The sequence below is a fragment of the Alligator mississippiensis genome, chromosome 7 (genome assembly GCF_030867095.1).
Source record: "Alligator mississippiensis isolate rAllMis1 chromosome 7, rAllMis1, whole genome shotgun sequence".
Taxonomy (NCBI): Eukaryota; Metazoa; Chordata; order Crocodylia; family Alligatoridae; genus Alligator; species Alligator mississippiensis.
Window position 1 is genome coordinate 27,213,164 of NC_081830.1, and position 27,863 is coordinate 27,241,026.

General features: G+C 44.5%; 1 protein-coding gene across 1 annotated transcript; it reads left to right on the forward strand.

Annotated features, from left to right (window-relative positions):
- The first annotated feature begins 17,782 nt into the window (after window positions 1-17,782).
- LOC102559247 (olfactory receptor 8S1) lies at window positions 17,783-18,709 on the forward strand. The gene has a single exon (XM_006268513.1). The coding sequence runs from the start codon at window positions 17,783-17,785 to the stop codon at window positions 18,707-18,709; it is 927 nt and encodes a 308-aa protein (XP_006268575.1).
- Window positions 18,710-27,863: the final 9,154 nt, after the last annotated feature.

Genomic DNA, 27,863 nt, shown 5'->3' on the forward strand with positions numbered 1-27,863 from the left:
TCAGGGCTCACTGTCTCTTGGAGCTGTGTTCATCTCAGTGATCCACCCTTTTTCTGACTCTCCCCCATCCTGGCACCACATTTCCTTCTTTGCTGGCTGCCCAATGGACCAGCTTCAGAAGATGCGGGCTTGGTCCAAATCCTACCTACTTGACAGAATCCAGAAGTTGATCCCTCCACCCCCTGCACCAATGTCCTAAAGATTTCTTTCTTGGGATACAGGTTGGGAGAAACTTCTTTCTCCTCCAGTGTCAAACTTTTTTCTCGAGGGTTTTTTTTTTTTTTTCCCTCCAACTACTCTGGCAACATATGTGTAGTGAAGCACCTACCTGGATAATCAAATCTTTTCTACAAGGAGAAACAGAACCTTAGATCTGCCTGGATGGAGGAAGTGCACTTATGCAGCTATCTTTATTGATGTAAGCAAGTGTTAGATAATTTAACATGAAACCAAATTTGATCCTTAGACTTAGATCATGGCACTCATTTGTCCTGCACAGTCTATAATCAGACTTCTCCAAGTAGTTGATGGAAGCCAAGTCCTTCAAGAGGCAGCTCTGTCCGGAAACATGCTTGAGGGAAGGTGAAAAAAAAATCACTGGAAGCTGTTTCAATGTAAGCCAAGTCTGCAAACAAGGACTGAGGCTTTTGTTTGTTTGTTTTTAATGCTGTGGAACTATGGTATAAACCAATCCCCCATTCGTTTGAAATCTCCATATTAATGAAGTAGTAGCTAGTAATTTCTCAGCTGTGACTTAAAATTGTCTATGGAAATAACTACTGTGTAGACATTATGAAGATGAGTTCTGTGAAATACTCCAAATATATCAGATTAGGCTACTGTTGTCATAAATCAAAACCATTATTATTTTAGCTTTAGTTTTTTGTGAAACATTGCTTCTAGACCCCAAAAAATTAACAAAAGACTTTTTTTTTTTTTACACCTTTAACTCCAACTTTCACTCTCTCCTACTTTCTCCCCTTCCAGTTACATAGTTAATACATCCCATTTCCTTACTCTTTCTCCTTCCATCAAACAGGAAGTAGGACATACATATGCTTTTTTTTTTTTTTTTACACAAATAAGCTGAAATAAACCAGAAACAAGAATAAACTCCTACACAGAGATGTTCGTCAGTATGATGACATTTCTCACTTCAGCTACAATTGTAAGTTTCACCCCACTTACCCTGGCCTCTTACATCTGCATCATCTCAGCCAGCCTCAGGAGATACACTTTACTGAGGGTAGCGGTAAAGCCTTCTCTACCTGCAGCTTCTACCTCACTGTTGCTGTTCTGTATTATAGGCCTGCTTTGTTTCAAAACCTGAGACACACTTTGGTGGTTGTTGACAGATTCTTCTCCATCCAGTACAGTATCTCAATTCCCATATTAATTCCGGTCATCTACAGCCTGAGCAAAAGAGGAGGTGAAGGCAGCTCTGGGGAACATACTGGGGATAGTTAGAAGCATGTGAATGTATTTCAGCATTTGAAAAGAATATCATAGTCTAATGGGAACCCAGTGTTAAATATTCTGGCATCATGTAATTGTTTGGCATGGACATTGACTCTATTAAACAATTCAATTTCTCCTTAAACTTAAGGAAATTGGCACAGTCATGGCCATCCTCAGTCAAACATATTTAAAGCACTGTAGGAGCAGAGGTGCCTGAAAGGCATGATACTCATATGAAACCAGACGTAGCTAAAAGTGTATTAAATAGCTCACCTTTTATTTTTTCCTCAGCTTTTGTTCTGTGGTGCGAGGATGAGCATTCAGTTTTGTGGCTAGACCATGGATTTGTGAAAAATCAATTCCAATATATACACATTAGAATGCTGAACACGCATATTCGAGAGAAAGGAAGAGACCTCTCCCTGAAATACTCATTCTCTGGAGGTTAGGTCCCTCAACAATGAGGTTGGAAATGTGGGTTTGGGTCTCTTTTCCAAAGTAAACAGAGAACACATAGTTTTCCCTTAGGGATTTTCCCCATCATGCAAGTGCTGTACCCCTGAAACTATTGGTATGGAAGGGGCATCACCATCTCTTCCTCTGTGGATTTTCATGATTGACCTTGTTTCAGGAAGTGTTGACAGTCATGAATCACAGATAATGGAAGGTATAAATTGGTCCTATTCTAAAAATATATTACTTAAAAAGTCAATTTGAACACAAAATTGTGGGACAAGCAAACTTCCAAAGACAGCACTGTGCTTGGTGGGGTCCCATTACTTCAATTAATATCCCTAATTCAATGGAAGATGCAACTTTACCCTGACCTCTGTCTGGCCTCACACTAAACACGACTAATTTCCTCTCTCTTTGTGAATTGTGAGGCTCAAGTTTTGACTACCTTTTCAAAGTTTCTACTGGGTAACTAGTGTGGCTCCTGCTTTAACATGACAGCCATTGTAATAATAAAATTAGGTACTCTATTCCTTCTTGAGGGATCCAAGTGCCTGACTCCGGGCATGGAATCTACTGGACTGCAGGTTACCTCAAAGAGGAACACTTTGACACCAAGTCCTCTCTTGGATTTAATCAGTAGGGTTTAAGGCTTGTGTGTCAGACCATTAATGTCATCCATAACCCCCGCGTTGTACTCAATTAATTTTTTTTGCTAAAACATTTTCAGCCGGAAGGTCATTCCAACTTGACATCAGAGACATCAACTCATGACTAAGTGTTCAAGGTCAAGGCTTATCTAAATGAAGAAATACATCCATTATGGGTGATACCTTATTAGTAGATGTAGCCATGACAATAATTCACATAAGTGGCTAAAATGCTGTTGTAGTTTCTATTTCTACCCATCATCCCTATGCCTGTAATCAACACCATCCCTCCCATCCCTAGAGTTTAATGTTCCATGTACTTTTGATGATACTATCATGGGTGGGTCTTGCATGACAAATGCCCATTGAACAGGCACAATCAGACCATTAAAGATGTTTGTGGCGGCAGAAGTCTAAGTGGGATACACTTTTGCCCTGTTTGTTGTTTGCAATCTGGGAAGATCCCCAATTACCTTCACCCCTTTTCAACTCCTATGTAGGAAGCACACTTAGGGTATAGTAGACCTTTTTCCAGAGGCCTGGCAGATACAGGGCCTCAGACCCCAAATATAGTTCAGTATATTCCCCAAATTTGGGAAGGACTGGATCTTGCAAGAATATTTACCCAAGAGAAAACAAATAGACTCAGAAGAAACACTATAATAAAAATCCCCAGCTTTGGGAATATCAACCAGGGAACTGGGTCCTGTTGTTCCTGTCCTCAGAGGAAAGCAAGGCATTAGCCAAATTATAAGGGTCCTATAAGGTTAGGAGATGAGTTGGGGAGGTAGATTACAAAGCTTGCCTTGTGGGAAGGCTTCATAGGACCAAGATAGATTGTACAACCCTCCTAAACCTGTGAAAAGCCTGAGAAACCCTCAGTGACTCGGTCTGTTTTATAGTTGCAAAGGTTCCCTACCTTAATTACTGCATATTTGTACTCCGTGACAGTAACCACTACTTTCTTTTAAAAGCATGTAACATCAGAACTCAGAGATGCATCATCATCAGAATGTTCCTAAGCAGTCTTTCCTCAATAAGCCTCCAGTTCTATTTCACCTTTAAGTTACCAAAATGAAATTTTATTCCATTATGCTTCAATCCCTGAAAAACGTATATGAATAACTTCTATACCACACCATAGCAAAGGCCACATTAGCCTAGCTGCTTCAAGATTAGTCAGACCTTGAACCTTTTTTAACCTGGTCCCATCAAATACAGGCTTTAATGCCCTGAGATCTCCTGCTGTCCAGGGCTCAGCTGAAAGCTGAAGCAAAAATGAATACACCTTTAACCTGGTCCCAGCACCACCAGCTCTAATGTTTTGGGTTCTTGTGCTCCACAAGGGTAAAAAATAAACATAAGCAATCCCAGCCACAAAGTCTCTCTTTCCAACCATCAACACATGCTTTAAAGCTCTGGGTTAAACTGCACCACACAGCTCATCACAACATTTAAAAAAAAATCCAGAGTGAACGTCCATAAGTATGAGTTAGTGCTTACACTGTAGCCTTCCTTCTTCCTGATACGAATGCTCAGCTCAACACAAATATTCCACCCACCAAGTCATCCTCCCCTCACTTCCTCATCCTGTCCCTTCATTTCCAGACATCCAGTCTGTTTCCCTTCATTATTGCTAATCACTTGAGTCAGCTGAGGCCCCTTTGACCAGCAACTTATTACCATCTGGCTAATTTATCCAGGCTGCCAACTTGCAGCCAGTTACACACACCCTCATGCTAGTTCTAAGACAACATTAAATAAAGCTGCTGGGACAAGGACCACCCACTTATTCTTTTGTATTATCCTATCTTTGCACTATTGTTTTTTTTTTTCATATATGCAACCTGGTTATAATGTTGGAATTTAGATGCCTCATGTACAACCCAGAAATGAGTTTCCACATTAATCTATCTCATAATGGCTCACAGTGCTCTAAGTACCAGGCCACAGGTTATACAGGAACCAGGAAGGACACTCTTCCTACCCCTACCATTTTAAGAGCTACATTTTGAATCCTTAGGTTTATTTATGTATATGCAAAGCAAGAGATCTGCCCCACCAGAGAGCAGCCTTCCCTGTATGCCCAGGTTTTGTGTGTGTCTCAGACGGCTAGAGCCAACTTGAGGGGTACGAATTAATCGGGCGTCAGGCGGGCTGCTGGATGGAGAGGCGAGACACGGTGTATCGGTTTCAAAGATTATTTTACTTACGCCGCTGGTGGTCACGACGCAGGCTATGAGGTTGTTTACATAGTTACGAATAACAGAGGTAACGCAACAAGTTGACGAGATGAGTCCGTGGATGAAACGAGCATGCAAAAGAGGGCCGGTCGATGACGGGGAGAAATTGGTGGTTGATCAGGCCGCCAATTCACTCTGTCACGTGTCCAGAGCTCTCTGAGGTCGCTCTGCAGCGTGCTCAGAGGTCTCCGACTTGGGCGGAAGCGGCACGGACGTTTGTATGTTTTGAGTAGCCAATGACAGACTGCCAGGTGGGAATAGCTAATGAGGCGGAACGTGACCAAATTTTGGAGATAGCGACAGTTGCTTAGAGTGGTTCTATTGTGGCAGGGTCACTTAACTGACTTGGCCATGACACAATATATTAAGAGCTCAAGTTATAGATAATTTTCGTCCAGGAACTCGTCGTTATTACAGGATTCAGGTGGCAAGCAAGTATATACATAAGCAGATAGCTTAATGAATCGCTTTTTAACAAACTGTAAATTACAACAACCCATACATACAACAATGGCTATTACAATTAATGGTAAACACAAGGTAACGAGGGGAGTTAGTAAATGCATTAACCAAGATGACGTGTCCCATCCCATCCAGCTGAAAATGTCGGCTAACCATCCCTTCCCAATCCCAGTGACGTTGTTGGTGTCTGCGGCAATTTGTTTTATGTGGTCGAGTTGATCTTCTAGTGGAATAGTAACATTAGGTATGCTAATACAACAGTGTTCCCTAGACAGGTTAAGGAATTGACACACGCCTCCCAGATGTAGTAACATCGTGTCGAGGGCTAAGCGGTTTTGCATGGTCATGTGCGATGTAGCCTGTAATTGATAGTTTAATAACCACAGGGATGTTTCGGTACTATTGGCTAGAAGCTCAACTTGTTCAGCTAACTTGGCGATAGTGACTCTCGCCTTGCCTATCCCTATTCCCCATGCAAAATAACCTTCAAGAGCCCACACAATTTTTTGGTTGAATTTCTCGTCGTCTGTTAACTCGCTCCACACCGGAGTGCGTCGCTTATGGCGACGAAGTACGGCCGGACTACTTGGGTGAGATGTGTCAACACTTAAGGGGGGCCAGAGCATTACTGTACTCAAAAAGCATTGGATGCCCGTTAGGGCAGCCAGGAGGTTAGTGTAAAGCTGCCCGTCCGAGCAAGCCCATAGCAACCCTAAAGGGGCCGGCGTACTAATTAATGCACAGCTTTGACCTTTCCATGTGATTAAAGCTACCTCGCGAGGGAGATTGACCGTGTTGGCAGGCGCGTCATAGCCATGGCACCACTGACTGAGTCTGGCCGCCCTTAAGATGGGGTAAAAATACGAGCGCCAATCTTGGGCATCCAATACATTGATGGCTAGCGACCCGTTCCAAGAGACTAGAGATCGGGGCCACTGAAGGATGGATGGAACCGGGCCAGACTCATCTTGTGTCCTCGTTTTGTTCGGGCCTGGGGGAAGGGCTAGGTACCATGTTGGAGTAATGTCTGTGGGGTTCCAGGTTAATGAATTATTGTCCCTGGACCACTTTACTCCTTCTGGGTTAATCCCCCACGGTATCTCTGAACACACAATGTTATAGAAGAGCAGGACGGGGGCAGGCGGAAACATAGCCTCCGATCTGCAGACAAAGTGGTTCAATTTGGGTAGGGTCAAGTTACATGGCCAGGAATACCGGTAATAGACAGCATGTTGGCGTCATTGGTATGTAAAACTATGTTGGGCTACCGTAATATTGGGGTTCAGTTCGGTGTTCCGGGCTTTAAACCACTTATCAACATTAAGAGGGTATACAAACGGGGTGAACACTGGGTCGTTAACAGAAAGGGGCAGGCGTAAGCATGCAGTGAGTCCTAGCTCGCTACTATCTCCCGTGATGTTCACCCAGAGTGATAAAAGGGACAGGACCGAGTTAGAGGTTGCGATGTCAATTCCGTTCACCGAGGAACCCGCCGGGAACAGCAGAAGCATGACGACGATCCCGTTCACAACATGTGAGTAAGCAGCCATCGCTGTGTCAACCCGAATGTGCTACGGTGGATCTCGTGATCGAGCAGCTATAGATTGCCACTTCGTCGCCGCCGGGCCTGTAAGGAAACAAGAAAAAGAAAAGGGAACCGTAATCGGGTTCGCTATAAGGAAACTGGGTGACTGGCGGAGCGGCGAGTCAGCCAGTTGTGGTGAACGATAATGGGGGAGCGATCAGGCTTTTCCTCCAATAGGACGGAATAGGTGTTGGGATATGATTCCGACGGATGAACTGTTCCCTTGTAGACTTGTGGATGAGATTGACGAGGTTGTGGTATCGAGACCCACACTAACTCGTTGGGTTGGAATTTGGGTTCCCAGGGTAGAGGTTTCTTGGGATTGACCTCGTCCCATAAGGGCTTTGCGGTGTTCAGCGAAATGAGGACGTCTTGATTGTGCTTAGTCCAGTTTTTGTACGTCCCTTCCCCTCTGAGGCGAAGTTGTTCTTTGTAGAAGCCGATGTGTCGCTCTACGATGCCGTTGGATTGTGGGTGGTATGGCAAATGGAGATGCCATGTGACGTTGTGAAGACAGGCGAATTTGTCCAGAGCGTTAGAGTTAAACGGGGGTCCTCCGTCGGATTGAAATTCATGGGGGGGTTGCCAGGCGGCAAATGCAGCGGTCAAGGCGGAGACGACGGCAGTGGCGTTGCTTTTCCGTAGGGGAATGACCTGTAACTGGCACGTTCCCAAATCGACGATGACTAATCCCTTATTTGGTGGTATGGACCCCGGGAGGGGCCCGAGCAGGTCTATTTGCCAGACATTTCCCGCCTGGAATTGCGAGGGGTTGAAAGCTCTGGCTTGATGTTTGGTTCGATGGCACTTCTCTTTTGCACATATCTCACAGGCTTGTGCTACCTTTTCCCAATCGCGTCGAACTCCATACGAGGTGGGATCTGTAGCGGCTTGGCGCCAGCGTCGATGGCTGGCCCGCGGTCCTGGGTGACCCCAATTCTCATGAAGCCATGTGAGGAATGGGCTTACTTCGGGATCAGGGGTAGTGGTGATGGGCAGAACTACGTCGTTCCGGAGTGGATCTTCCAAGAGCTTGTCAATGGCCGCGTGCACCGGATCGGTGTCGGGGCGGTGTGACTTGGTGTGCTTAACCAGTGGGAGCCGTGTAAATTTAGTCAAAGTTTCCCAGATGTCTTCCCAGTCATTGAAATTTTCGGTGGGGATGGCAGTGCCGGTAAGGATTTTATAGACGTATTGCGAGTCGATTGCGATGATTAGGACTGGAAGTGTATCATTGTGGTGCATTAGACAGTGTTGCAGCACCTTAAGGAATCCCAACAGTTTGCATTTTTGAGCAGAGTTGTCGTCTGGGTGGGCCCAGAATATTTCCGCGTCGTGACAGGCCTTACAATAGTACCCGTAGCCTCTGCCGTGTTGGGAGGTTCCGTCCGAGGCCATCCAGGCCGGGGCGGAGGTTCCATACAGCGTTGGGGGTTTTTCCCCATCCCCCGGGCTGGGGTCGGGTGGTATGTCTTCAAATTTCCAGCAGCACCAGTTATAATGATGGGTGAGTACCAACGTGTTCCACGTCTTAGGCTCTCCTTGAAAATATGGGTCGACCTTTTCTGCATCTAGCAAAGGCAACAAAGTGGCGGCGGGAGCGCGGAGCATTCCGTGCCCCCTTGCTAATGGCTCTACTAGCTGTCCAGTGAGAAGGATCTTTCCTACGGCCCCATACCAATGTTGTGCTGCTTGAAGAGTTTTATGAGCGGTGTATACCAGGTCATTGCGAGAGTTGTGCGCGACAACCCACACATGGTTAGCGGTGAACCCAAGAGTCACGATTAATGGTTCACCGAGGTTGATTGTGTGGAGCTGCGTACCCTTGATGGCGGCCAACAGGCGATGCAGGTTCCGTTGATCCCCTTCCATTCAAGGCGTGGATTTTTGGGACTTGTCACGGATCTGTCGCTGTAATTTGGCGAGGAGCGTTAGATGGCTGGGGTTGACATAATGCCGGTACCAATTTAAGTGACCCAGAAGCTGCTGAAAATGTCTTTTAGTTACGGGCAGGGGTTCCTTTAATAGGTCGATGTCAGGGCCATCATGCGAGATTCTGTGACGGGTGGGGCCAACAAATCGGGTGCCTAGGAATGTGATGTCAGCTATAGGATGTAGGTGTGACTTTTCCTTGTTGACCGTCCACCCCTCATCCTGAAGGTGGGCCACTAGTTGGTTGGCTATATGGGTAACGGTGGGGCTGTTGTGGCCCATAATAGCGATGTCGTCAACATAACTCCAGTTTTTTAATTCCTCCTCTGGTGGAAGGGTGTGTGTGGCACGAAAGTTCTTTAGGGTATTGTTCATGGCACCAGTGGCTAGTGACGAGGCGTTGCAGTACCCCTGCGGGCAGACCGCCCATTTGTACATAGTGCCCTCGATGCACATATTTAACACTCCTTCAGGGTCAGTAATCGGAATTGAGAAGAACATGTTCTTTAAGTCTAGGGTGACCCCGACCCACTCGTCTCGTTGGAATTGGGCCATTTCGGACATGCATTGTGGTAGGGTGGACGGGTTGGGTTGCTGAAGTACTTGACACCTTTTGTTGGTCTCCCTGTAATCAACGACTAGCTGGGCTTCATCAGGTTTTCCAGGTTTTGCAACTCCCCACCCCGGTGACAGGTAGGTGCTAGCGGTTACTGGTTTGATGCAACCTTGTTGCTCGAGTCGCCACAGGAGGTCAGTGAGGGACCCTTTAAGGGGGCCTTTGGTTGGGATTGGCTGGAATCGCCAGGTGGAGGTGTTGCGGAGCATCGGTCGGTGCCAATCCGGCTCCAGGATAGCAATGGGAAGCGATTGTAGCACCTGTTCTTTGAAGTTAAGTGCTTTGATTCCCAGAATTCCCAGGATATTGGTGCCCCCTAGGACACCATTTAGTACATGCCCCTGGATTTGGAACTTAATCTGCGGCGTCACAGCGATGGCGTTGAATCCTTGTACTTGGATGGTCTTAGCAGTTTTTATGTGGGGCGTGGTATTGGTGACAACGTTGACCTGGGCCCCCGTGTCGAGCAGGAAAGATACTTGGCGGCGGTCGCTTGGGTCATGAGGATTACAAACGAGGAGCTCAACGTAGGGTCGTGGGTCAGTGGGGTCGGGTTTGTGAAGGCTGCCGGCATGACCGACGGCCGCTACTCGTTTTTTTGCTTATCATTAAACTTGAATCCTAGCTCACTTGCCAAGTGACATTGACCTTCATCCCCTAGGATGCATAGCTGTTGTTTCAAAAGTTTCGAGTGGTTTAATAGGAATCCAAACATGGCCCGCTCCTCTGGCGTTCTCTGCGGCAACGGTCATGGTGTTCATCAGGAGTTGGATTCGTGACGTCTCGTGTTCTGGGCCTCGATCAGGTATGCAGTGAGTCGATGCTCTGAGTCACTGGAGATTCTTGTGGCCGGCTTCATAAGGGCCTGCAGCCGTGGGAGTTGGCTTAAGAGATTACCTGCGGGCTGGCCAGACACTGGGTTGAGGAGAAGCCGGAGCGTTATAGCATCCTCCCCCCCCATAAACTTCCGCGCAGGCCTCCACGCCATTGAGAGTTGCCAGAACAGTTCTAGGGTTTCGCAGGTGGCGGTGGGGCCACGCCCCCCGCTGCTGAGGTTGTGTCAGCCCCAGCTAATACACTCTTGGGTTCCAAGAGCAGTATGAAACCCCTATTATAGCCAGCAGAAGTTGCTCTGCACTGGCCCTTGGTGGGAGGCTGTCGTGCCACGTGTGGGATTTGTGGCTAACTTGGCCTGCAACAAGTGCTGGAAGTGGGATGGGCCAGTGAACGTTACCCGCTACCACGTCTAGGTCGGTGGCATGCCCCCCACTCCATGATGCTTGGCGGGTTAGGAAGCTAGCTTCTTCCAAGTCCAGCAAGTCCGACCCAAACTCCATGACCAGGTGTCCTAGCCATATGGCTAGCGGTTCTCCAGGTTTTATTTTTGATTCCCGGCACAATTCCTGCAGTTCTCCCCGTGTGTGGGTGTGGTATGTGGTGGTGGTGCAGGTTGCACCCTGCGCATCGATGACTTCCTTCACTAAGGCTGCGGGGTGAGCGGCTGCTGAGAGAGCAGGCGTATCTGGCAGGAGGAGTGGATACAATCTTTCCTCTTCGTAAGGGGGCGGGACTGTCAGAGGTGATGTCACCTTGGGGGGCAGGGCCACGGGTTGCATAAACGCCCCTTCTTTCCCGGGACTTTTCGCGCGCTCTGAACTTTTCGTGCGTTTCTCTTTTTTCCCGGCGCCATCTTGGAATGGCGGCAGCTCAGGGTTTTCCAGCGGCTCGGGGCTTTCTTTTACCGCCACCTCTTTGGCTGCCTGGGCGGCAGTGAGCAGTTGGGCCTCTAAATTGGCGTTCTCCCGCAGCAGGGTTGTGATGGTGCGGAACATTATGTTTAACATTTTCCCCTTATCCCACTTTGGGCCTGCCCACCATGTTGTGGTGCAGCCCTCCGACTCCAACTTTTCTCGGAGATCCGAGAGAAGCTCGTGGCCCCTCGACCCGGGCGCCAGGGTCGGGGGATTGAACTGGTCAGTTGGTGTCGGTTCTCCGCCCTCCCGCACATATCTTATACAGCGGGCGTACTCCTGGGCGAGAGTTGGGTCTGCTCCGCCCGCCGGTTTGACTTTGGCGAGGGATACTGTTGTTACTGTGTCTAGGGGCCTATAGTGAACCCGGTCGCTGGCCATTACGCAGCCAAACACCTTGGGGGAAAGGCTCACTTTCTACTCCTTGATGACTGCCTCTTCCCCCTTCACCGAGAAGTAGCCTCTGAGGAGGTTCTCTCCTTTCCCTCCAACCGCCTGACGGTAGGAAATATGTGCCCAGAGTTCATCTGTGTTATCCACGCGTTACCCCCCGGTGCGCCGGGGCAGCACTTAATTAGATTCATCTCCACCACCGTGCCCTTGGATCCTGTTCGTGACGCCATGTCTCAGACAACTAGAGCCGACTTGAGGGGTACGAATTAATCGGTTGTCAGGCGGGCTGGTGGATGGAGAGGCGAGACACAGCGTATTGGTTTCAAAGATTATTTTACTTACGCCACTGGTGGTCACGACATAGGCTATGAGGTTGTTTACGTAGTTACGGATAACAGAGGTAACGCAACGAGTTGACGAGATGAGTCCGTGGACGAAACAAGCATGCAAAGGAAAGGGGTACGTCAGGGCCGGTCGATGACACGGAGAAATTGGTGGTTGATCAGGCCACCAATTCACTCTGTCATGTGTCCAGAGCTCTCTGAGGTCGCTCTGCAGCGTGCTCAGAGGTCTCCGACTTGGGCGGAAGCTGCACGGACTTTTGTATGTTTTGAGTAGCCAATGACAGACTGCCAGGTGGGAATAGCTAATGAGGCAGAACGTGACCAAATTTTAGAGATAGCGGCAGTTGCTTAGGGTGGTTCTATTGTGGCAAGGTCACTTAACTGACTTGGTTATGACAGTGTGGGCAAATACACATCCACAATGAACATGGAGTACAAAGGCATGAATTGTGCAAACATGGCAGGTATGCATCTAGGTGCAACTTGGGTGGGTAAAGTGAAAAAGGATTTGTCCTTGGGCTCCAGAAAACAGGATTCACAAGATCCAGACACTGAATGGGATATGTTAACCAACCAGTAGGAAATGCTGAAGACAAAGGCATGGATGGGATCATGAAGGAGCAAGAAGGGGGAGGGAAAGAGGGAGAAGGAGGGGGGCAAGAATCACACACAAGAGTGTTGGTGCTGAAACGTTCTATAGGAAGTGGGGGGAGGAGCTTTAATTATCATGCTGTCAGGGGCTTGCAGTCCCCATGGGTTCCTCCTGGTCACCTGCTGTCCCCAAAGGACAGACCAGGCTAGGCAAGGGCTTGTCTATGACTGGCTGCCTGGTGATTCTGTGGAATTTGCCTGTGTTGGCCTGGCTGCTTTGAGTTTTCAATCAAACTGTACGTAGCAAGAAGCCTTGCCTAGTGGGTGTTCAATGCTGGGTGAGAAGGAGGGTCCTCCCATGTTTTAGGCCAGACGCCTAGTGGTTAAGGCATTTGTCTAGAAGGCAATAGACTAAGGGGCTAGATCCCCAGACACCCTGGATGAACTTCCATATACATCTCTCTCATTTTGGCTCACAGTGCTCTGAGTACCAGACCACAGGTTAGATAGCAGGAAGGGCACTCTTTCTATCTCAACCTTTTTAAGAGTTACATTTTCAAGACTTACACTTAGTTATGTGTATGCAGAAGAAAATACCTGCCCTGCCAGAGAGCAGCCTTCTCTGTATGTGCAGTATGTGTGTAGCAAGTAGACATCCATACTGCACATGGAGTAGGAAAGAATGAATTGTGCAAACATGGCAGGTATGCAGCTGGGTGCCACTTGAGTGGGTAAAGTGAAAAAGGATTTGCCCTTGGGCTCCAGAAAACAGGATTCACAAGAGCCAGATGCTAAATGGAACAAACACATAAACCAACCAATAGGAAATGCTAAAGACAGGGGCACAGCTGGAATGCCATTTACATGTGGGGCCAGAATTAACAAGTGCCTAAACTACTACTAAGATTAAGAGGGAGAAGGAAAGAGACATGACTTATCACCCAGGAAGTGGGATCTCCAGTTTCCAGGCTTTCTTCATCCTGAAAGGAACCAAACCCCTTCCCCTATCAGAGCACTGGTACCACCAGGTTGTTCGTTAAAGTGCTGGAGCACCCTTCACTCCTCTCACTGTCTGAAGCAATTTCTTCAAAGAATATAATCTTTGGGCCAGAAATAGCACACACAGAGAGGATGATGACTCTGTAGCCTAGAGCTTGTGGCACTCAGCTGGGAGGAAGGAGTCGCTGGGCCAGTCCTCCTCACAAGTCAGGTTCCTGTACATCCAGGACCTATTTCATTCTAAAATATAACCAGGCCAGGAAACAGGGATCAAACTCCAGGCACCCCTGTCTGTGGTGTTGCACTAAGCGTCACCTCAAGCTGTGGTTTAAAAGCAACTACTCAGAGAATCAGACCCCTTCTTCTCTGCGGCCCTTCTGACCCTGACTTGCATCTTTGCCTGCAAGGTAGCTAAAGTCCTTCTGCAAAAAATGTGAAAAGTGCCACCTTCTCAGTCAGCTAAAGAGCAAAATGGAAAGGTGAATGTCCAGGGAATGCCAGCTGAGGAACAGACATCACTAAGAAGAAGCCAGAACAAAGGTCTCACATTTCCTGGAGGAATATTCATGTCTTTTGCCTGTTGTGCAGAAGGTGCATGGCAATGTCACCCAAGAGAAGCAGAATTGAGTGCTCTGGATCTCAAGGGACTGAAGATGCTATATGTACAGCTTGAGTCAGGGGATGAAGCTTTGGATATGACCTGGAGTTCAGGAGCACTTTCCTGTTTCCCATTTGTTCAAACAAGGCACATCCAGCCTCCCTGAATCATTCCTCACAGGCTTCTAAATGTCACCATTACTTGTATAAGAACCATAGGTTCCTCTCACCTATCTACGGATCAGGTGCCTAATCTTTAAGAGCTGTAATGCCTCAGCAGAGGTGCCCATGCTACCTATTTAGATTGCTCTCAAAGTGTATACCCCAAAGTAGCATTATAAACACTATGGCAAATGGCTATATAGTCTTTCCCTGACATGATATACAGAGGTGTAATCATGATGGAAAGTCCTAATTCCTCTAGTTTTGTTGACATTGATGATTGGCAATGGAAATCCAACAACAACAACAACAAAATGGGCAGTGGTTTTGCCAGGCAGAAATTTGTCAAGGTAAAGGATTCATGGGAGGATAATTCAATCATTCCAAAGATTTTGAAATAACAGGCCTCCACTCATATACTTTACTGGTAGTGTTGATTTGTGGTTACAAAGCATCTGGTCCAGGAGGTTGTGTGCAGGGAGCAAGCACAGAATGACTCCCCACAGCACTGTGCGGTGCTCTACCATGGGCATATTACCAGGCCAAACATGTTATACTGAGAGAGAATTCCCAAGCCTGGATATTCCCTTGAGATGCTGGAGCAGTTCCTTTATCCCTGGCCCAAGTGGGCTGTGTGGTACCTTTACTGTCACAGCTATTTGGAACAGTTCCATTTTTTTAAATCTAATTCTTAAACAGCGAAGGGAATCGCCTCAAGATCAGATCCCAAAGGGACCACATATTCTTTCTTAACAACTAATTGGTCATCTGGGCATCAGAAAAAAAAATCCAGCTGTTGATATAGAACTGATGAAAATACATAACAGCCTTTTCTGTTTTGGATTACCCTCACCCATAAAGTCCTGGATTCTCTCATTCAGGAAAGCAGTAGTCAGTTATGCTATTTAAAATCATTCAGATATTACATTGATGTATGCTCTCTATCTATCCCTATACCTACAGAAGAAAAGAATGAAGCAGGAAACATTTACATCTCATATTAGCTGGAATCTTGTTTCCACTCTTAGGTAAGTTATTCATATCTACATTTCTATGTAATATGTGATATTAATGTTATATTGTCAATTAAGTCATGGGGAGGACAGCATTTTCAGCCTCTTCCATGATGTTTCATACACAGTGTAGAGCATAAGAACCTCTGAAAAGAGAGGTCAAACTTGGTTAATAATTCCCCATATTCTGCCAATTGGAACATGACCTGGGCTTCCTTTCAGTTATTATTTTTTAACTTTTATTTTCAGCTGAAAACTCTGCTTTTCAGTATTGCTCCTTCATGTACCCTATAATTTTAACTTCTCTGCAGGTCAAAGAGTGTACTTTACCCCCTCTAATGAGAACTTCTTGGAAGGTCCATCTGATTCTTTCTTTTTGAACGAAACAATTGTTTCCCCTCCCACCCGCAAATGTCACAAACTATTTCTCAAAAGTCCCATTTTCTGGATGTTTCACAGTTTCATCTACATCAAGGATTTTTTCTGTTTATAAGATATTAAGATGCCTCCTATATACTGTGATGTGCAGTGATTGTCAGCACACTGATTTAGACTATTCCTGTGTAAAAAGGAACCCTTCTCTGTGGCCAAAAGTGATAGAGGCAGACCTTACTTCATCTTAGAAATAAGGATCATCATTCTCCAGTATTATCATGTAGTAGATCCGAGTGTTTTGTAGCTGTGATGATCCAAGAAATGTCTGAGTACAAGGCTTTTTGTGATATCTATCATTGCAACAATTCCATAGTTAGGAAAGTTGTTGGACTAGCTTTCAGACATTAAGTGCCCTTTCTCATGCCACTTCTTGCCTATTATGTTTTTCAGCACCTCTTCAGATTATACAGTAGAGCCATTAAAACATACTGCAAAAAAGTCTTGCCTCCAAGAGAATCACACTCGTGTCAGAAAACAGCAGAGAATGATCAGGAGTGATTCACGTCATGTTTCATCCAAGAAAAATCAATGAAGTCTAGTACACAATGGGTAATGCTTTGCCAGAGTCCAGCCCCAAATGGTAAGATGAACCTAACATTTACCATCTCAAAAGAGAAGAAAGGAAAACAGGAAATGTGAATAACCTCTTGCTCTGTCAAATCAGTCAAACAACAGCATTTCAGGGTGAAATGTCTGCTTCTAGGGATATCCTGCTTATGCCTCAGTCTTTCTCCCTCACTGAAAAACTAGAACAGGAGTGGAGAGCCAGGATTCACTCTCTTTTGTATCTGTGACCATCTCACTGATCCATTCTCTTTCTGGCTCCCTCCCATCCTGGCACTACATATTCTTTTTCTTTGTGGGTTGCCCAATGGAAGAGCCTCAAGAGAAGAATGCTTGGTTCAAATCCCACCTACATGACAGGGACAAGAAATTGATCCCTCCCCTCTCTAAACCACTGTCCTAACGATTTGTCCATTATGCTACTAGGTTGGAGAACATTCTCCTTCACGATGTAACAATATCCTTCATGTCAGAAAAAAAACAAAACAAAAAACCTGACTATGCTGTCAGCAACAGCTATGCAGTTCTGGGTCCACCTGGGATATCCCATTTTGCCTTGGGGGAGGGGGGGATTTAAAAAAAATGAAACTTATGCAAACACATATGGACTTCAGCAATTCTTTGATGTATAAGATGAAAAATAATTTTGATGTGCAGAATTAATGGTTATCACTTATTCTGCAGAAGCTGTAATAGGATTTCTATAGGTTCAAGGGGGAACTAAGTCCCTCACAAGGGAACTCAGTCAACAAATGTGCTTGAGTGAAGGTGCAAATAATTGAAGGGCTCCCCCCCCCCCCCCCCCCCCCCCCCCCATAAAGGAAGAGTTCATGAACAACTGGAATTAGGTTTTTTGAATGCTGTATAACTTTGGAGTGTTTCTATGCACCATCCATTTGCAATGCCCATATTAATGAAGCAGTGGCCACTTAATCTCTAAACTCTGAGTGAAATTATCTTTTCAAACAGCTACTGTATAGATATTATAATGATGTATCCTGTGAAATACTCCAGGTATAACAGGATAGGATATTAGCATCATAATGATATTGGTTTTAATTTTTTAATGGTATGTTGCTTCTAGAAACAAAAAACAAACCAAAAAGGAAAAAAAAAAAACAACCCTAAATTATCTTTCCTTCCTCTGACCTTCACTCTTTCCCCCTCTTTCACCTTCCACTTACAGAGTTATATCATTGAGAATACATGCAATTTCCTTCAACCCTTTTTCCTGCCATAATCAGGCAAGAAGTGATGGGTGTTATTATCTACAAAGAAGCTGAAGAAATAAACCAAGGACAAAAATAAACCAACATTCTTAAGAAAGCTTATTTTCTGTTAGTCTCCTCACCAGGAATCCATTTTTTTTAAATTGAAAGGTATTTGGAAACACAGAGGGTTAGACAAAATGGCAAAGCTGTTTATATATAGAAATCTCTTCAGCCATAAATGGAGAAGTACACTTCCTTTATGGAAACAGTTCTCTTTATTCCTTCTTTCCTTCCTTTGTCTAGATCACAAGTTTGGTGAACAAATGGCTATGGGGAACCAAACAACTGTGACTTATTTTATCCTGTCTGGTGTTTCCAGTGACCCACAGCTCCAGCCTTTCCTTTTTGTGGTCTTTTTACTTATATACCTACTAACTGTGGCAGGAAATGCAGCGATCATGGTGGTGACAAGAGCTGATCCTCACCTTCACACCCCAATGTATTTTTTCCTATTCCATTTATCCTTCCTTGACATCTGCTATTCTTCAGTCACTGTCCCAAAGATGCTGCAGAATTTCTTGGCAGAGAAAAAAAATATCTCTCTCCATGGTTGCATTGCCCAGATGAGCTTAATTCTTTTTGTGGGTGGCACAGAAGTTTTCATGTTATCAGCAATGGCCTATGATCGATATGCTGCCATCTGTGACCCACTGCATTATGTGGGGACAATGAATAAGCAAGTGTGCATAAGAATGGTGGGTGGCACATGGCTGATCGGTATATTGTATTCATTAACAAATGCTGCTCCTGCATTACATTTACATTTCTGTGGGCACAATGAATTACACAATTTCAACTGTGAGCTCCCATCTCTACTAGAAATGTCCTGCACAGAGACTTTCACCAGTAAGATGGCATTTCTCACTTCAACTATGATTGTAAGTTTGATCTCATTCTCCATCACCCTGGTCTCTTACATCTGCATCATCTCCACCATCCTGAAGATACAGTCTGCTGAGGGTAGGGGTAAAGCCTTCTCCACCTGCAGCTCCCACCTCACTGTAGTTGTTCTGTATTATGGGGCAGGTTTGTTTAGATATCTGAGACCTAATTCAGCCTCTTCAGTGGTTCTTGACAGGCTCTTCTCCATCCAGTACAGTATCTTAACACCCATTTTAAATCCTATCATCTACAGTCTGCGAAACAAGGAGGTAAAGGCAGCGCTAAGGAATATGCTGTGGAAAACATAAGGCACGTGAATGCATTTCAACATTTTAAAAAACTTCACCATATTAATGGTAACCAAGATTTGAATGACTTTATAAAATTCAACTTGTTGGTATGGACATTTAGCTTATGAACAATTAAGTTATACCTTAGTCTTAACAACATGTGTGTTCTTATCATTGTCCTCAATCCAACCTTTTATAAAGGCACTGTATGACAAGCAATGCATGAAACATATGAATTCTGTTGAAGTCAACTGTAGCCAAGTGTATGTGAAATAGCTCCTTTTTTTTTTCCAGGTTTTTATTCTATGGAGTGAGAGTGAATCTTCCACCTTGTGGTTAGAGCTTTGACTTGAGAATGCTATTTCCAATGAATCTGGTACAAGCATCTGGAACCAGAGAGAGAGAGAAAGCTTCACACTGAAATACTCCATTGTCTGGGACTTAGGTCCCTCAACAATGGGGTGGGAAATGTGGGTTTGGGCCAGTGCTTCAGATTGGACAGAGAAGATGGTGGAGGGACACCCCCTTCTCAGGAGAGAGCCCTACATCCTAAATTATTGGGTTGGAAGGGACATCACCATCATTTCCTCTTGGATTTTAATGAAAAATGATAAACCTAGCTCTAGGAGGGTTTGACAGTTCTGATGCTTATATTATGGAACATATCCCTTTTTCATGTTCTTCTGAAACAAGGGAATACATTCTACTGGTGTAATAGTTCACCTTTTAATTTCCATTTTTAATTATGTGGAAAAAGAATGAGTCTTTTGTCTTCTTGTTGGAGCAATGACTTGAGAAACACTGATTCTCAGTTAGTATGCTGAAGGAGCATATTCAACCAGAGAGACACAGAAATTTTCACCTTGAAATAGTCCATAGTCTAGGTGCTGGGTCCCTCAAAAATGAGTTTGAAAATGTGGGAGTTGTCTAACTGTTCAAATTGGACAGAGAATATGGGGTTGTTCCTGAGGGACCCCCTTTTCAGGTGAGTGCTCCTACCCCTAAGTTATTGGTATGGAAGGAGTATCACCGTAACTTATTCCTTGCATTTTGATGAAAAGCAATTGACCTAGCTCCAGGAGTTGACATCTGTGAATGACATAGTATGTTAGGTATGCCATGGTTCTGTTGTTCTTAAAGGAATTAAAAAAGAAATAAACTTGATCATAAAATTGTGGAAAGTTTAAAGTGTGGTCCAATTACTTCATTTAAGTTCTCTGATTATAAGGTATAAGGTCTACCTCTACCTGACTTTTGTCTAATTTCATGACAAATAATTAAGGACAAGTTGAAATCATACTTTAAAGGGGCTGTTAAGGAAGTTTGTGGCAGCAGACCCCCTTTGAGTAGGATATACTTTGGCCTTACATGTTGTTTTAAATCAGGGAAGTTTCCCAGTCCTAAAATTAGTTCTCCCCTTTTGAATCCCTGTATGGGAAACAACCACAGAGTATACTAGATATCCACAGGAGGCCTAGCAGACACAGGTTGTACATGGGGTACACTTACAATATGTACACTTACAATATGTTCACTTACATATTCAATATGTTCACATATACAATATGTTCACTTACAATGTGTTCACATATACACATATACATATATGTACAATATGTTCGCATATACAATATGTTCACTTACAATATTGTACACTTACAATATGTTCTCCAACAATGGAATTGATGTATCATGTAGGAACATTCATGCAGGTGATTATCCATACCATGTGCATCCAGGAGGCCATGCAATAGACTCAGAAACCATGTTATAGTAAGAATGCCTAAGTTTGGGTTCATCCAACAGGGGTTGGGGTCCTGTTCTTAATCTTCTCAATGCTAAGTAAGCTGTTAGTCTAATTACAAGTGTACCATGAGATAATAAGGAGAGTTAGGGAGCTACATTATGAAGTTTGACGAGTTGGGAGCTGTCATTGGACTCAGATCATTTAAACCTCTTGAAACCATGGAGGGCTTGAGAAATAATCAATGCCTCAGCCTGTTTTAGAGTTCAGAAGGTTTCCCATCTTCATTACTGTACATGTACTTTATGCCATTAACCACTGCTTTCTTTTGACAATAAATAAGATCAGTATTCAGAGATGCATCATCACCAGAAAGCCCCTAACACTCTTTTCTCACTAAGCCCCCAATTCTATTCCAACACTAAGCTACCTATTTCACCCTGCTTGAATCTCTTAAAAGAGTTTATGTGGTCATCTTTTACAACACACCTTCATCTTATTTTTAAGATTAAATTACATAAAGGTGAGGGGAGGAGGACCACTCACCTGCCTTTTGTATTGCCCTACCCTTTGCAATATGTTTTTTGGGGGTGCAACCTGCCTTGAAAAAGTTTGAACTTAGATGCCCCATGTACAACCTGGATGTTTCAGCAGTGAAGTACAAATACAGCATAAGGGTGTGAAGGGGGGTGGAGGGCACTGTTCTACTGTTAAAAAAAAAAAAAAAGAATTGTGAAACGTGCCCACTTAAAACAGCAGATGAACTGCAGTTCTTTCTTTGCCAGTCAAACAAGCTATTATTACATTGTTATGTCACCCAGGAAGTAAAAAACTATCAACCATTCCATCAACTCATCTGCCCTAGGGGCTTCTCTTAAAATAACTAACTCTCACACACCAAGTGAATCAGGTTTCTAATAAATCTGAGGTGTCACATACTGTTATTTCTAACACCCCTTCTCTACCTCCATTTTAAGAATCGTGTAACATAAGATTTATCAGTTTTTAGACTTAATGCAGCATTGGCCAAACTTTTTGGAAGTTCTGCCACAAATGAGCCCTTCAATCTCCAAGTGCTACTCTTCCCTTCCCTTTGGCCAATCTTCTTTTCTACTTTCTGGTTCCTTCCCTGAGGTCCCTGGCCAATTGGCTACTATACTTATGGCTCCATGCAGAATCAGAGACCAACTAGCAGGGGATGTGCAGCTAGCAAGGGATGTGAAGGGTAACAAGGAGGGTTTCTATAAGTATGTCAGTAGCAAGAGGAGGATCAGGGAAAGTGCAGGTCCCTTACTGAATGGGGAAGGCAAACTTGTGGCAGAGGATGCAGAAAAAGCTGAAGTGCTGAATGCTTTCTTCGCCTTGGTCTTCCCAGGAAAGGTCAGATCCCTGAATACTGCACAGGACAGCACAGTATGGGGAGGAAGTGAGCAGTCCTCAGTGGTGAATGAACAGGTTAGGGACTACTTAGAAAAACGGTATGTGTACAAGTCCATGGGGCTTGATGGGATGCATCCAAAGGTGCTTGAGGGAGTTGGCTGATGTGATTGCAGAGCCATTGGCCATCATCTTTGAAAACTCATGGTGATAAGGAGAGGTTCTGGATGATTGGAAAAGGGCAAACAGTGCCCATATTTAAGAAAGGGAAGAAGAAGGATCCAGGGAACTACAGACCAGATAGCCTCACCTCAGTCCCTGGAAAAAAGTTATGGAGCAGATCCTCATGGAATCCATTTCTAAGCATTTGGAGGATAAACAGGTGATTAGGAACAGTCAGAATGGATTCAACAGGGGCAAGTCATGCCTGACCAATGCAATTGCCTTCTATGATGAGGTAACTGGTTGTGTCGATATAGGGAGACAGGTGCATGTGGTGTACCTTGACTTTAGCAAGGCTTTTGATACGGTCTCCCACAACATCCTATCAGGAAAGCTAAGGCAGTGTGGTTTGTATGAGTGGACTGTAAGGTAGATAGAAAGCTGGCTGGAGAGTTGGTCCATGGGCCAGTTTTGTTCACTATCTTTATTTATGACCTGGAAGACTGTATAGAGTGCACCCTTGGCAAGTTTGCAGATGACACCAAGTGGGAAGGAGTAGTAGATACACTGGAGGGTAGGGCTAGGATCCAGAGTGGCTTAGACAAATTGGAAGATTGGGCCAAAAGGAATTTCATGAGGTTCAACAAGGACAAGTGCAAAGTTCTGCTCTTAAGACAGCAATCCCATGCACCACTACAGGCTGGGGGCTGACTGGCAGGACAACAGCTCTGCAGAAAAGGACCTGGGGGGTTACAGTGAGCAATAAGCTGAATATGAGCCAGCAGTGTGACTTTGTTGCCAAGAAGGCTAATGGCATACTGGGCTGCATTGTTAGGTGTGTTGCCAGCAGGTCAAGAGAAATGATCCTTCCCCTTTATTTAGCTCTGGTGAAGCCACATCTGGAGTACTGTGTTCAATTTTGTCCACCCTCACCCCATCCCTATAGTATGTGGACAAATTGTTCACAAAGAATGTGAATAAATTGTTGCCCTCTGCTGGACTCCCTCCAAAAATGGTGAGGGGGCTAGGAGACATGACTTCTGAAGGAAGTCTGAGGGATCTGGGCTTATTTAGTCTACAGAAGAAGAGAAAGAAGGGATTTAACAGCAGCCTTCAATTACCTGAAGGGGGTTCAAAAGAGGATGGGGCTGGTCTGTTTTCAGTGGTGGCAGATGACAGAACAAGGAGCAACAATCTATCAAGTCGCAGGAATGGAAGTTTAGGTTAGATATTACGAAGAATTTATCATGAGGAAGGTAGTAAAACATTGGAACAGGTTACTCAGAGAGGTGGTAGAAGCTCTGTCCTTAGTGGTTTTCAAAAACCTAGCTAGACAAAGCTTTGGCTGGGATGATCTAGTTGGAGATGGATGCCACTTCAACCAGGTGTTTGGGCTAAATGACCTCCTGAGGTTCCATCCCAACCCTAACTTTCTATGAATCTACACTGCCTTTTCCCTCAGTCTGCCACGTGCCACAAACAGCATGACAGTGACATAAGAAGAGAAGTAGCCAGCCTTCTAGACCAGACTAGACTGAACCATTTGCCCAACAAGTGCAAGGCATGCATATATTTTTCTCTTTTGCCAAGAAGAAACAGCCCTATATCTCCAAAAATGACTTCAACATCAGAGCATAGGCTACTGCAGTGTAGTAATGATAGCGTTGCTCTCAACCCTCTCGATTAAACACCTTCATTTTACAGCATTCAAAAGAACATCTCCCTAGCCTAGCTGTAACCTGTGGTGGTAGGGTAAGGTTGTTTGATCTCAAGACTAGCTATATCCTGTCTAATAACAGTTTCACAGAATATGTAAAAACAGTCCTTGGCAGGGTGCAACAGGCCTGACACTGGGTAGGCAAAGTCAACCCTGGACATGGACCTCAATGTGACCTTGCTCACCCCCTTTGGCCTCTCAGAGTCCTGTTGTGTTGTCTTTTCTCTCACAGCTTGGTGTTATAATTGTACAGGGAGGCTGCTCCTAGAGGCCAGGGTGGTTTTACATCAGGTCTTTGGTACTATGGGATCTGTTGTACAATTTACTACTTCCAATAGTTGCCAAGAATCCACAAACCAACCATTTGACATTCAGCAGAGGAAGCATTACAATCTACTTTGTATACACAAGTTTTACAAGCAGAATATAGCATTGCTGCTTAGTTATAGCTTGAGTGGGACTCACACAGCTAATTTTTCTTGATGACCATTTGATGCAACTTGGCCACAATGTGTTGTAAGCCACAGTTTGAGAAACACAATTTTAATTCATGAAGCACAGAGCACTGATGGCACATCTTCCCCTTCATCCTGAAGGACTGTTTCATCCACACAAAAAAATGGGGAGAGAGAGAGAGAGAATAACCCTCCCCCTTTCAACCTAGCCATGACTGAAAACTGCTTATAGCATAAAGCCACCTTGGGAAAAATGATCTGTGTGCAGATGCCATAATACAAGAACATTATGAAGCCTTTAAACCCATTCACAGCAGCAGCCCAACATGAACACAGAGCCGGCACATAGAAGACCAGATACTGGACAGAAGCTGTCTGTATTCAACAATGGAAATCTCTCCCCCTTAACTCATAAACTTGCCACCAACACTTCAAAGACATTAGTGGGGAAAACAATGCTGATATACGTGTCACTTCGTACTGTAAAGGGTCCACTCTGAAGGACAGATCTCTATAGTCCTCTTGTTCTTGCTTTCTTCCATTGGGTACTGGCTGTGCAAAAAAACTATCAGGCATCTTTATATTTTAATCCAACAGTCTGTATAGTTCTTGGATGGACTATCTCTACAAATAGTGGGCCAATAACTATAGGTGCCAAGAAGAAAGGTGATAGAATGTGATATCATGTTAAAGGAAAATCTGCACATTGCTAAAACTATGCACATCACAGCTGATATTTAAGATAAAAAATAGTATGAGCTCAACATCATCTCTAAGGCTTCTGTATTGAACTAGATCTCTGATCCAAACCACCAAGCAGGGTTTCCAATTGTCTGTACATGTAGGGGCAGTCTGTAAAAAAGGCTAAGATAACCTGTCCATAAAGTCCACAGAAAATGGAGCTGTCCATAAAAACAGAGCAACCATGAGCTTGAACAGATCTCCAATGGTGGAAGCTGGCTGGCTGCAAAGCACTGATGGGTAGACAAAGCAAGGCAGAGCCACCTGGTCTGAGTTGGAGCACACCACCCCTCAGGGAGCCTCCATAGCTCCCTCCCTACCAGCCATATGCTACTGCTGCAGCATCTCCTCACCTACCCATACTATTGCCTCACAGACGCTCAGGGACATATAGCCCCAGCCTGTACAGGGAGAGGATGGTGCAGGTAGGACAGAGCTTTGGGGATGATAGGCGAGAGGGATTGGGTGGGGGTCCATGCCAGAACGAAGGGAACAGGGCTGGCAAAAATAAGGCTGGGGGAGAGGCATGGAGGGGGCAAGAATGATGGAGTAGAGTACGTTTGAAGGTATCAGGTGCCGTGGGCGGGGTGGAGTAGGACTTCCCAGGGTGGAGGCAGCATGTTTTAAAACCATTGGTGAATATCAAGCACAGTTGCCAGCACCAGATTTCTTTTTACTACCAATCTGCAAACTTTTTACTAACCAACATGCTTTTTAATTAGTACCAGGCCTGTGTTGCTGATGTGCAGGGCCTGGCAAAAGGGTTGCATTTACATTACATAAAATACATGAGTTAAACAGTTTGGTTGTCAGTAAAAAAAAAAAAAAAAGTTCTTTAGGTTTGAAACCCTGCCAGCAAGCAAGCTTACAACACATTATCTTCATACCAAGCTGTTGTAAATCCTTTCCTCAGAAATCACTGACCAGCTGGGGAAGCTGGAATAGATTTCAAGGTGGTGTGACAGGCAAGATACAGCCTCCATTCCACATATAAAAAAAAGGATAACAACTTGTCAGTACAGCATATGTGGAGCTTGGGGACTATACTATTATTTTCTGTTCATTGAGGTATGGAAGATGACCTAGTTTTAAAGAGGGAAAAGAGGGGATGAAGGCCCAAACGGTGCAAGTCAGCTACAATAATGCTAAACACTCCCAGAGATAAGGTCTCTTGAGGAGGTTTAAAACTTTTCAAGTAAATGGACATCATGACTACTTTTATAAAAGGTCACTGCTACAGCTGGCTTTGATGAGGTGCTCATTTGGGAGTCACCCCTTGGATTTAAAGAGGCACAGTCCAACTGTTTTGTAGAACTTATTGTGCTTGTGCCAGGGGGTTGAGTCTGGTGACAGAAGTACAGTATTGGATCCTGATGCCAGAACTGATTCTCAATTCCAACCTTTCCCAGCAGCAGCAACACACTGCTTGGCTAGAATCCAGTAGAACTACCATCTCTTCAAGAATTTAAGAGAAAGTGATGTCTAGAAAATTATATGTAGAGGTTTGTTTTTAGGAATTGGTTCATAAGTAAAATAGATATTGTATAAAAATAATGGTCAAGGGCAATAACAAGGGTTAACTGATTTCTAAAAACCTGTTTTGTCACACAGTTTCACAGCCTGCAGGAAAGACAGATTGTCTGCAGCCAAGAGATATACTTTGGGGGAGGAGGGTGCAAAACAGTCCATTTTCTATTAGGATTCAGATTCGGCCCGAATCTGGGACCACGATTCAATTAGTTGATTTGGATCAAAGTCCCCAATTTGATTCAGCCAAATCTGAATCTGAAGATTTGATGCTGATTCAGAGAATCAGCAATTTGGCCATAGACACAGCTCTAAATGTTTTCCCCATTATTTCAATTAATATCCCCAATTCAATCAAATTTGTCTGACCTCACACTAAACACAAATAATTTCCTCTCTCTTTGTGAATTCTGAGGCTCAAGTTTTGGCTACCTTGTCAGAAGTTTCTCTGTGGGTAACTAGTGTGGCTCCTGCTTTTACATGAAAGCCATTGTGATAATAAAATTAGGGACTCTATTCCTTCTTGAGGGATCCAAGTGCCTGACTCTGGGCATGGAATCTACTGGACTGCAGGTTACCTCAAAGAGGAACACTTTGACACCAAGTCCTCTCTTGGATTTAATCAGTAGGGTTTAAGGCTTGTGTGTCAGACCATTAGATGTCATCCATAACCCTCGCGTTGTACTCAATTTATTTTTTTGCTAAAACATTTTCATCAGGAAGGTTGTTCCAACTTGACATCAGAGACATCAACTCATGACTAACTTTTCCATTGGAAGTAATCAATAACTCTTCAGTGTTCAAGGTCAAGGCTTATCTAAATGAAAGAATACATCCATTATGGGCAATACCTTATTAGTAGATGTAGCCATGCAAATAATTCATATAAGTGGCTAAAATGCTGTTTTAGGTTCTATTTCTACCCATCATCCCTATGCCTGTAATCAACACTATCCTCCCATCCCTCGTGTTTAATGTTCCATATACATTTGATGATACTATCACGGGTTGGACTTGCATGACGAATGCTGATGGAACAGGCACAATCAGACCATTAAAGATGTTTGTGGTAGCAGAAGTCTAAGTGGGATATACGGTTGCCTTGTTTGTTGTTTGCAATCTGGGAAGATCCCCAATCATCTTCACCCCTTTTCAACTCCTATGTAGGAAGCACCCTCGGGGTATAGTACACCTTTTTTCCAGAGGCCTGGCAGATACAGGGCCTCAGACCCCAAATATAGCTCAGTATATTCCCCAAATTTGGGAAGGACTGGATCTTGCAAGAATATTTACCCAAGAGAAAACAAATAGACTCAGAAGAAACATTATAATAAAAATCCCCAGTGTTGGGAATATCAACCAGGGAACTGGGTCCTGTTGTTCCTGTCCTCAGAGGAAAGTAAGACATTAGCCAAATTACAGGGGTCCTATAAGGTTATGAGATGAGTT